Raw genomic sequence first — 12285 nt, 5'->3', positions numbered from 1 at the left:
GAGGGGGAGGGGAGGGAGAGGGGGAGGGGGAGATTGAGACTGACTTACCCTGTAAATATGAACCCTCCCCTTTGAGGTCTGAGCATGTCTAGGACAGAAACTTATAGGTGGAGGAAATATAATACAGTGGTTCAGAATAAGAATTCTGGAGCCAGAACGCCTGGATTTAAATTCTGGCTAAACTGTTGTGAAAAAGTGACTTTTCTGAAACTTAGTCAAGGTTCTGAGTTTGTAAGTACAGAGTAGCTGCCAGCAAACACTGTCTTCAATGATTTTTTGGTAGAATTTTGTGGTACTGGGAATTGAACCCAGGGTGTTATTTATACTACATAAGCAGTGTTCACACTAAGCTGTATTCCCAGTCCAGCCCTAGGTAGAATTATTAACATCCTCCCAATCCAGACCCAGAAACTATGATGCTCCCAGAATAGAAAAGTGTTTGAGACACCTTGTTTGCTGGAGTTCCCTGAAAATGCCCTTACCTCTCTGTCTTCCCAGGTTTTGTCCAGCAAGCTGACAGGACATCCATATTAGCAGAGAAGGAAGAGGATCAGGCAGTTAACAGAAGCACACCAGGTATCAGACAGCTGGGTACAGCTATTCCCTAAAATGTGACATTGCATTGCCACTGTTTTGTTCTAACCATTGCTGAGGTTAAACTGTAACTTCCCACCTTGACCTGGATCATGCTGCCTCCCTTATTCATTTCTTTTTTTTTTCTTTTAATTTTTTTTTTAACATTTATTTATTGTGTGTGTGTGTGTGTGTGTGTGTGTGGCCAGCTCAGCCCACCAGGGGGCGGGGCTGGCTGGCATGTGGTGCTGGGGGATTGAACCACGGTCCCTGTGCTTTGCTAAGCTTGTTCTAGGTAGGTGCGTTAGACCACTGAGCCATCTCACCAGCCCCCAGGCAGGTGCTTATGCCACTAAGCTTCAACTAACATTTTAAAAGGGTACTATGATACCTACTCCATCTGCTCACCCAACTCCTGTGGCACTTACTTAGAGCCCTTTCAAGCCTACTTCACTGGGGATGTCAATACACAGAGACAGGCTCTGGCACCACACTGCTTGGGTCTTAAGTTTGAAAAATTCTATAATGTGTTCTATGTGTGACCTTGAATACATGACTTCACCTTATTGGGTCTTGATGTCCTTATGGGACTATTGAAATTATAATAAGGATTACATGAGATATCTGAAAGTGTTTATAAAAGTGTATCTAAGGGATGGGACTCAGTAGAACAAGTGCTTGTCTGGCAAGTGCAGGGTCCTGAGTTCAATCCCCAGTACCGAAGGGGAGTGGGGAGTGTATCTAGCAGAGTCAATGTTCAAAAATCTTATTTGTAGTATGTACACGAACTTAAAGATTCCTTAGGAACAAGGTGGTAAGCTGAGACCAGATACGAAAACCCAGGGTGAACTAGAAGGAACTTCATATTACAGTTTCTGTCTTCTACCAAGGGGTCACAAACACAAGGCCCTTAGAGGCCAGACAGGTATTAAAGAGGGTTGGGTGGGGTACACATACAGAATTTATTGTTGCTTTCTATGTTTTGAGACAGGGTCTCACCATGTAGTTTAGCCTGGTCTTGAGCTCACCTTGCAGCCCATGCTGGTCTTGAACTCACAATGATCCTCTCCTGCCTCAGCCTCCTGAGTGCCAGGATTACAGGCATGTACGACCATACCTATCCCTTGTAGCACTAAATTTATAGTTTCTTTTCTTCTTCCCTTTGAGATAAGGTCTTGCTATTTGCTTAGACTGGCCTTGAACTTGTGATCCTCCCATCTGTTTCCCAAGTAGCTAAGATCATAGCCATCTGCCACCACACTTACTACCAAACTTACTTTATTTTTTTACCAAACTTATTTTAAAACACAATAAAATGAAACCAAAGCATGGGTTCAATAAAATATGTGAGTAGGTCAGATTTGGCCCTGGGAATGCTAATCCACAGCCTCTGCAATGCCTCATAAAGCTGACATCTAGTGACATCACAGAACCTGCCTAAGGCCACAGAATAAGAGAAGACAGCCCAGATTGACCATTTTCAAGTAGGCATGGCCTCTTGGGATACTCTCACCTGTGTTTGCGTTGCTCCCAATACTGTTGATGGCTGGCGACACTGAGCTGGATGGGTGAAAGGGCACGTGTCCATTTTCTCGGGGGGGCTTGTCCTGCCAGCCTGGCCCTGCCTCTCCAGGGCCCAGCTCTGTAGGGCCCCCCCACTCATCAGAGCCCTGTCGTGAGTGGTAGGAGGGCTCTGCCCTGGTACGAAAGCCGCTAGCCAGTCGCTCTTCAAGGTGGCTCAGCCAGAGGGCCAATGCGTTGCGGTCCTCCAGAGTGGTGGCTGGGTGGATGAGAGCATAGGAGAGCAGCTGGCGGCTTTCCTCGATGAAGGCATTGCTCTCAATTGAGTAGGCCAGTACTTTCTGCAGCAGCCTCATGTACTCGGACTTAGCCTCTGTGTTTCCTGGCTGAAGCAGAGGCAGGTGGGACAGCAGGAGGGACACCACTTTCTCTTTGGATTCCTGTTGCCACTGGCTGACGATAGCTATGAGGGTAAGAAGGGATGTCAGTAGAGGCTGGGTAGGGCTTGCTATAAACCCGAGAGCTCCCCTGGTCTATTCCCTCAGCTCTAAGCTCCTCTCTCTGATTAAGACTCCCAACCTAGTACTTTATACATAGCCAGATCAAACATACTTTTATTGTTGTTTTGAGAAGGTCTTGCTACACAGTCCAGGTTGGCCTCAAACTTCCTGCCTCAGCCTCCCAAATGTGGATTACAGGCATGCCTCATCATGGCTGGCTAAATATCCTTCAAGAACAATTTTTCTTGGTTCTATCATTCTCATTCTCAAAAACCTACAATAATTTCCAATCAGCCAAACCTGCTATTGTGGAATTCAAGTTCTTCGTGCTGGCCCTAGGCCTGTTCTATTGCTATACCTGACACCCCTTTCCTCTATCACCATGCCCTCTACTTCCTTTCCCCCATCAAAGCAGCCTCCTTCCTGATTGCAGATAGCAACAAAATAAGAATTAAAAGCCTAGGCTCTGGAATCAGATGGTCTCAACTCTTCAACTTACTGGACAGATCTCCACAGAACAATGAATTTTTTTTTTTTAAATGGAATTGAACTCAGGACTTTATAATAAACTACATGCCCAGCCTTTTGAAAACTCTGAGACAAGGTTTAATTTTTTTAAAATTTATTTATTTATTTATTTGTGTGTGTGTGTGTGTGTGTGTGTGTGTGGCCAGCTCAGCCCACCAGGGGGCGGGACTGGCTAGCATGTGGTGCTGGGGGATTGAACCGCCATCCCTGTGCTTTGCTAAGCTTGTTCTAAGTAGGTGCTTTAGACCACTGAGCCATCTCACCAGCCCCTGAGACAAGGTTTAAGATGGGAATACTCCCATCTTCATCTTCCAGGGATTCTCTATATTCATCCAAGTTCCCATACTCAGGTGGAGATTCAAAGTTTCAGCCTATGACAATCTTTTTCCTTCTATTGAAATTTGTCCTTTTAATGACTCCAAAAAGTGACAAATTAAAAATCAAAACAGAATGCTTCATGTATTTGGGTGTCATCCTTGTGTGGAGCCCATGCTCATCTTAACACTGCTCCAATTTTAGTCTACGTACTGCTAAAGTTATAGCTTGCTCCCCCTACCCACTAGTAGGAATCAAACTCAGGGTCTCATGCATGTCAGGCGAGTACGGTTAACACTGAGTTACAATATCCAGCTCTTTCAAGATAAGTTTTTATTATTGTAGTACTTACTGAACCTTGCATGTGCCAGGCAAGTACTCTCCCACTGAGCTGTTCTCAGCCCTTTTGGAGACAGGGTCTTACCCTGTTGCTCAGGCTGACCTTAAATGTGGGATTCTCCAGCTTTAAACTTTTTTTTTTTTTGAAGGCTCTACAGGGTGTTCAGGGTCTCACTGCTAGATTGGACTCACAGTGATTTGCCTCTTTACAGCCTCCCAAGAGCGGGGATTATGGCATGCGCCACCACGCCCAGTCTCAACTGCCATCTCAGTGCACCCTGGGGGTGGGGCCAGCACAGCAGGCCCAGGGATTGAACCCCTGACCCCTGTGCCTGCTTGCAGGTGCTTTAAGCCACTGAACTATTTGGCTGGCCCCTGAGCTATTTGGCAGGCCCTCCTGTGCTATGTGGCAGACCCCTAAACTCTTGAGTAGCTGGGATTATAAGCTTCCACCACTATGCCAGTTTTTAAATGTATTTTATTTTGGTACAGGGTCTGCAGGGTCTCACTATATAGATCAGGCTTGTAGTGATTCTCCTGTTTTCAGCCTCCCAAGCACTGGAATTACAGACATGCACCACCACGCCCAGTCTCACATCAGCTCAGCTGTGCCCTGGGTGTAGGGCCAGCACAACACACAAAGATCAAACCCTGGCTGCCATGTTCTGCCTAAGCAGGCACTTTAGTCCACTGAGCTATCAGGCTGGCCCTTACGCCAGTTTCAATGTCTGGTTTTTTGTACTGGGGATTTAATCAAGGGCCTGAGCCCATACTGACCTACATCCCTAGCCCCATTTTTTTATTTTTTATTTTTGAGACAAGGTCTCCCAAAGTCACTAAACTGTTCAGGCTGGGCTTGTGATCTCCCTGTCTTCTTTCACGAATGCTGGGATTACAGACAAGCACCACCACAGCCAGCTCCAATGTCTTTTTCCCTCGGTACAGGGTTTCAATATGTAGCTCGGACTCATAGTGATCCTCTGGTCTCTGCCTCCCCAGTGCTGGAATTACAGACATGCACAACCACACCCAGTTTCAGTGGCCAGCACTGCATGTGGTACCTGAGCTAGAACCCGGGTCCTTGTGCTTGCCAGGCAAGCACTTAGAACTCTGAGCTATCTCCCTAGCCCCTACATACAGATTCTAAAGACATCAGGAACCTACGAAAGAGAGGCTGTGAATAGGCACATATAAGGGAACAAAGGGATCCAACTCTTTCATCCTTGTCAGGTGTGTTAGCACATGCCTGTTATCCCAGCACGAGATCACACTGTGAGTTCCAGGCAAGCCTGGGCTACATCAGCAAGTTCAAGGCTAGCCAGTAGCTCTACATAGCAATTATCTTCTCTCAAAAACGAAACAAGTTTTGTAACCCAAGGACCACTAGTGTCCTTCACTTATACTGCAGGACACCTGACAACTTGCACTGACATTTTTTCCCATATTTTAGGGAAGGGCCTATAAGGTGTTCAGGATCTTATTACTAGATTGGACTCCTAATGATCCTCCTGTTTACAGCATCCCAAGAATGGGGATTTAAAAAAAAAAAAAAAAAAAAAAGAGCTGGGATTACAGCTGTGCACCACCACACCCAGTCTCAATTGCCTCTCAGTGCACTCTGGGGGCGGGGCCAGAAGGCCAGGCCCAGGTATCGAACCCCCAGCCCCTGTGCCTGCTGGCTGGCACTTTAATCTGCTGAACTATTTGGCCAGCCCTTGCACTGATGCTTTGTATCTCTCTTTTAATGACCTGCTTAAAAGTTGGGGCCTAGAAGTTACATTAATTTCTAACTCCACTTATATTTCTAGCTCTAGGGAATTGGAATCACCTAACTCTCAACTCCTAGTTACATAATTTTCTTGATCAGGACCTCTCTAAGCTTTCTAGAGATTCCCTGGTAAAATGCCCAGGACTCATGCATTTATTACAAATCAACTAATGCCACGGTCACAGCATTGGGCAGAATGAGCAGTACTACTGGCACTACAAAGGTTAATAACTAATAACATTTATGAAGCAAAGGCCATGTGCCAGGCACTAGTGTTAAGCATATGACTGGTTTGTTTGTTTTGGTACCTGGAATCAACTCATGACTTTGTGCTTGTCAGGAAGGTTCTATACCCTTGAACTATGGTTCTGGCTGTTTTTTGTTTTCTTCTTTTTGAGACAGGTTCTTCCTATGTAGTTCTGGCTGGCCTTAAAAACTCTATGTAGCCCAGGCTGGACTCAAACTTGGCAATCCTCCTGACTCAGCCTCACAAATGTTGGGATTACAGGCATGTGCTACCCTGTCCAGCCTGATTGGTTTTTCTTTTTTTCGTTTTGGAGACAGGACTTGCATGCTATGTAGTATAGGCTGGCCTTGAACTTGTTATGTAGCTGAGGGTGGCCTTAAGTTCACAGTGATCCTCCTGCCTCATTCTCCCTAGTGCTGGGGTAACATGCACCACCATGCTTGGCAGAATGACTGGTTTTTAGTCCCACCTCAACCCTGTTTTAGCATTCCTCCTTTTCAGGTAAGATTTGGGAAGTGCAGTCACTTTCTCAAAATGACACAGCTAGAGAACAATGCTGAGATTTGAACCAGGTCTGCCTCTACAACGTGGGGACTTTTACTACATACAATCTTCTGTCTTCCCAACACCAATCTTCATTCTTCCCTTTTCCTAGGCTGGCTTTCCAGACCTCTAATATCTTCCACTTAATAGTCTGTTGAATCAACTACCAAGACCACAAAGCTGTACCTCAGGCCATCTCCATATCTAATGATCCTTCCAAGGTGGAACAGGCCTTCCAGATGTCAGAAAACCTTTCCTGCCCTCCCACCTCTCTCTGGCACTGAGTCATATACGTAGGGAACTAATACCCCATATCCTCTTCCCTGACTTAGTCCCTGAGGTTTCAGTTCTTCATGACAAGATATGCAGTAAATAGTATTAGGGACGAGACAGATTTATATTTCAACTGTGTCTGGATTTCTCTGTAAAAGAGATTACAGGGCTGCTGGGAAGATTTGCTGAGGCAATGTATATAAAGCATCAGACAGTGTGCCCATAATGGGCACTTGGAATACAGCTCAATGATGGCTGTTTGTCACCTTTCTCTTCCAGCAGTCAGCCCGGCCCTCTATTCCGAGCATGACACTGTCAATTGCTGTTGTTTAGGCCTTGCAGGATAGCCAGAGGCATCTGGGGCAGAAAAGAAGCCTTGTTTAGTCCTTCCCCCACCCTAGAATACTGCCAGGACCCAAGGGCTAAGGGACACAGCTTCTCCTCTGGTACTGCCAGGGGACGTGACAGAATGGCCTCAAGCATTGGGCTCAATGAAGGACCTTATTCTACTGCCCAGAAACAGGACAGTGGTTTTGGACAAATGGAGACTGACCCTGGGGAAATGTGTGTTCATGTGTCTGAGTGTTGGTGGTAGGAAGGGTGGGCCTCCCATTACTGGGAAGCATCAATGAGTCCTGGAACTGATCCAAGGAATTTGTGCAACCTCAGGCCCCTTGGGATGAGCCCAGCTAGGGCTGCAGATGACGGGTGGGGATGGAACTTCTAATTTCCTGCCCAGATCAGAAAAACCTGGCCCAGAGCTGGGGCACAGCAGGGGCTCAATGAATACCTGCACAATTAAACCCAGATGGTTCCTGGAAGACAGTAGTATCTATATGCGTATAATGTGCCCTTTCTAGGATTCTCCCAACCTTGGATCACCCTGTTCTCTAGTCTCAGGACAGAATACTGAGTAAGAGTACAAACAACAGGCAAACTTTCTGGGTTCAAAATCCAGCTCTGTTCCCACAACCTAGGTCACTGCAGCTGTGTGTCACTCCTTTAATCTCTCTGAGCCTTGGTCTCTTAGTCAAATGGGGGCTGTAAAAGTCTTTATGTCAGAGTTGTAAAGAGACAATGAGACAACTGCTCAAAGCACTTGGCATGTGCAAGTGCTCAGTATATTTAACTATTATTGCTGTTCCTGGCTGGAGATCAAAAACCATGCTGTTTCAGGGTTGGGGGTACAGTTTATTTAGAAAAGCACATCTGGGACTCCCCCTTGAGATTCCCAACGGGGGTGGGGAATTTCATACAGTTATTTACCAAAACCAGACACATCTCTGGCTCCTTGGAGCTAAGGCACAACAACAGTGGGGAAATTCTGGAGGTGGGCAGATGGAGGAGGGGCTGGGGAATGCTGTGATGCCAATGACAGCTTTCTTGCCAAGTCGCAAACCTAGAGCATGGAGATGGTGAACGAGAGAGACTATGTGTGAATGCCCCCCTTGGTACAGTGGCTACAGAGTAGGGCTGGCCAGGTCACCAGAGCTAGGTAGGTCATGACCCGGGGCCCCAGCAAATCATAGGAGCCAAATATATCTTCAAAATTGTCGTAAGAGCAAACCCATTTTTATGTGCTTGGCTACTGCGACAGTTGTGGCTGCCTCAGGCAGCAGTCAGAGGGTTGGGGTTTGGCTCTACACATGCCCTTCTCTGCCTCATCCCAGTTCACACAGATATGGGGCAGGGCTGGGGGCTCACATTTTTGTTGATGATCTGTGTCAACAGAGAGGAGGGGAGGGTGGAGGCATAAGAACTAACCTCTGGTGACTCATACAATTCCTCCTCAGTTTCCCCACCCAGACTCGAAGGCAGAAAGGAAAGGTTTAAACCTGCTGCGTATGAGGACTCAAAAGAGGAAGTGGTAAGAAATGGAGGAAATGTGGCTCAGGAAGTAATAGGACCAGAGAGGAAAAGGGAAATCAGCTCTTCTTGACTCCTATCTCTTCTCTCCTGTCCATCAGATCACAGTTCCAGTTCAAGTCTGCATCAGAGGGCAGGAGGAGGCCAGGATTACTGTTATAGCTCCTAACAGCAGATAAGACTGTACTGGGAGAAAGAACAGGGAGGAAGGGGAAACTTGAGGTCTTTCCCTCCCTGTTCTGGAGACCTGGAGTATTGCTTTGCTTTTCTGTTCCTGGATACTGCCTCAGATTCTGTTCTTTTTTTTTTCAGAACCGGGGATTGAACTCAGATCCTTGCGTTTGCCAGTCAAGCGCTTATCCTACTGAGCCATCTCCCCGGCCCTCAGATTCTGTTCTGATGAAACCAACACTAGCTGTCCAGGATGAAGGGTTATTGTGCATCCACAGACTGGAGTCCCCTTCCACAGCTTTAAGTTCCTGCTCTCTACTTCTAGGACATATGACAGCATCCTTACGATCTTTCTGACTCCACCCGTAATCAGCACCAGCACCTAGTATTTCTTCACTGGGTACACATATGGGGGGATTCTAACTCCGTAAGGATAGGATTGAGGCCTGACTTTATTTTTAGAAAGTCACTGGAAGATGACATAATTCCAAAATTGGTGTACTTTTATATAGGGTAATTTCTGTGTTACCTGCCCTATCTATGGGAAAGATAGGTAGACACTCTGATCCAAACCCAGAGGGAAAAAAAAAAAGGATCTGCCTCACTGTCCAGGCCTCCTGTTTTGAAGCAATCTGAAGAGCTACGAAGGGCTTGGGTCCCTGAAGTGGGCAGTTCTTAACTAGGGACTCCTGGGTCAACTGATTTCAAAATATGGTTAATAGGGTTAAGTATGCAGTTTTGTGGGCAGGGCAGAAAAGAAGCAAATTTTCGGGAGGAGAGGGTCTATCATCTTTTTTTGAGGCAATGTTGTTGGTGGTACCCAGGACCTCACACATGTAGACAAGCACTCTACCACTGGGCTACAACCTCAGCCTACACTGACTATTAAAGACGACGGTTCAGGGGCAGGGGAGATGGCTCAGTGGAATAAGTGCTTCCTTGGCAAGCATAAGGGTCTGAGTTCAATCCCCGGTTCCGCCAAAAAATAAAATAAAATAAAAAATAATAATAAAAACGATGGTTCAAGAGGAATGTACTAGGGCTGGGGAGATAGCTCAGGGGTCTAAGCACCTGGCAAGTGCAAGGACCGGGTTCAATCCTGGGTACCACATACCATGTGGGCCACTGAAACTAGGTGTGGTGGTGCTTGACTGTAATCAATCCCAGTGCTTGGAACGCTGAGACAGGAGAATCACTATGAGTCCAAGCTGTGTAGTGAGATCCTGTATCCAAAAAGAAAAAAAAAAAAAAAAAAGTGCTAAGCCCTTAAACAGAGTACTATGTCTGGCTGTGGCTCTACTTTGCACACTTTTTCAGAGCTCAAGAGGTACCTTGAAAGTACTTAAAACAACTCTCATAACCCTCTAGGATTCCCCAGGCGCAAGTGAGGTGGAACTGATCCAGAACACAGAGCTATTACTGGCAGAACTGGATCTGTGTGTCCAATGTGCCCATTCCTGATTTTCTATCTCATGACAAGTGAATCACCCACAACAGCATCATCTCTCACGATACCTTGTCATAAGAACCTGCCTACTTTTTTTTTCCCCGAGGGCCACAGATCTTCCTGGATTCCCATTTACTGGGTCCATGGGGTAAGAGCCAGGAATCTGGATTTTACACCACTTTGCTTCCTCAGGTGATTTATCAGAATGATGCAAGTGGGAAACACAAGGGAATGGGAAGGCCAAAATGAACACAGGAAGAGAAAAAATCAGATGGTCAGCACCTCCCAAGAGATAGACTCCAGGTCCAAAAACAATTAAGGAGGAGAGCTGGGTGATTCTTCTTGAGAGTTAGGAGTACAATAGGAGACCATGTCTTTTTAGTGTTAGAAGTCAGTATTCAAAGCCTTTAGGGAATATACCTGTGATCACTTCTTTTTTTTTTTTTTAAATATTTATTTATTTGTGCGTGTGTGTGTGTGGGGGGGGCGCCAGCTCAGCCCACCAGGGGGCGTTCTGGCTGGCATGTGGTGCTGGGGGATTGAACCGCAGTCCCTGTGCTTTTTGCTAAGCTTTGTTCTAAGTAGGTGCTTTAGACCACTGAGCCATCTCACCAGCTCCTGTGATCACTTCTTTCCCAAGTTATGCTCTACTTCTGGCAGGAGTCTATCTTATTGACTTTGAAATACACTAGGGCCCTCCCTCCTCCCCTGTTGTAAAGTTTCCTTATCTGTCCACACATTTAAGTACCAGCCTGTTTTAAAAGTTCTTACCATCTGACATAAAGATTCATTCATCATTCAGTTCATTCCATATCAATGTTCCCCTCTGGAGAGGTATTACCCCCAAATCCCAGTGCAAACCTTCAAGGGTGGGCCTCTGCTGCTTCGTGCAGCATTAACGTTTTTCATGGGAACTACTATTTTAAGTGCACGTATCTCTCAACTGTCAGGTCCACAGAATCTTAGGAATTTATCTTAAACATGTTAAGAAAGAAAGAGTATTTATTACAAATAGCACTGTTTGTAAGAACAAAATCAGATATACCCTGCGGTAGAGCTAGCAGTCAAGTGCTCTGAGGTCAAAACAGGGTTTTTTTGTGGTACTGGGGATCTAACTCGGGACCTTGTGCTTGCCAGGCAGGTGCTTATGCTGCAGAGTTATCTCCCTGCTCCCTAAAACCGAGTTCTAACAAAAAACTGAGAAAAACTGAGTTTTACCTCTGACCAAATGTGTAACCCAGAGCAAGTCACTTAACCTCCCTCAGATGTCAGTTTCCTCATGTATAAATGGATTTTCTTACAGAGTTACTGTGGGATTACATGATCAGAGGAAGTAAAGCATTGTTTGGTACGTAAGTAGAGCTCCATAAACATGGCCTCTTCTTACTAGGCAGCCATTAATAACAAACAGTAAGGTACCTGGTGAATATGCAATAACAAATTATTTTGGTTAATAAAAAATAGCAAATCACCTAATGTGCATGATACCCATTTGTTTAATTAAAACATGACAAAGCTGAAAGGGGGAGACTAGGAAAGTAGCCATATATGAATTTCTGAATTCACCTCAGAAACCATAAACAAGAAGTCTGGAGGAGCTGGGGAGATAGCTCAATAGAATAAGTGCTTGCCTGACAAGCACATGGTCCTGAGATCAATGCCCACTACTGCAAAAATAAATAAATAAATAAATAAATAAAAAAGTCTAGAAATGGGAACTTGGGAAACTTTTCATTTTTTGTATGTTTTATTTATTTATTTATTTTGGCAGAACCAGGGATTGAACTCAGGCCCTTGTGCTTGCCAGGGAAGCACTTATTCCACTGAGCCATCTCTCTGGCCCCATGTTTTTGGGTTTTTGAAACAGGGTCTCACCCTATAGTTCAGGCTGGCCTTGAACTCACTATGTAGCCCAGGCTAACCTTTAACTCATGTGATCCTCTTGTCTCAGCCTCTTGAGTGCTAGGATTATAAGTGTGCACCACCATGCTTGGCTTGTTTAATTGTACAAGTTCTTTTTTTTTTTTTTTTGGTACTAATAATTAAACTCAGGACCTTCCACTTGCCAGGCAGGTGCTGTGTTATGAGCTATTTCCCTCACCCCACAAGTTCTAAAAACAAAGGAAAAATTAAAAAATGTTGTATAAAGTAAATCCATATTAATAAGATGAGCTGTAAAAGGCTCAAGTCAATA

General features: G+C 45.4%; 1 protein-coding gene across 3 annotated transcripts in view; it reads right to left on the bottom strand.

Annotated features, from left to right (window-relative positions):
- Samd4b (sterile alpha motif domain containing 4B) overlaps window positions 1-12285 on the bottom strand; it is a 45055-nt gene that overhangs the window by 12936 nt on the left and 19834 nt on the right. For all 3 annotated transcript variants that reach the window (XM_023721550.1, XM_023721549.1, XM_023721551.1), the window contains exon 3: window positions 2087-2557. In XM_023721550.1, coding sequence (XP_023577318.1) covers window positions 2087-2557 — 471 coding nt within the window. The remainder of the gene's footprint in view (window positions 1-2086; window positions 2558-12285) is intronic.

Source organism: Octodon degus, unplaced genomic scaffold, assembly GCF_000260255.1.
Source record: "Octodon degus isolate 3935 unplaced genomic scaffold, OctDeg1.0 scaffold00083, whole genome shotgun sequence".
In the NCBI taxonomy this organism is placed as follows: Eukaryota; Metazoa; Chordata; class Mammalia; order Rodentia; family Octodontidae; genus Octodon; species Octodon degus.
This window is presented reverse-complemented; position numbering and strand designations above follow the sequence as displayed.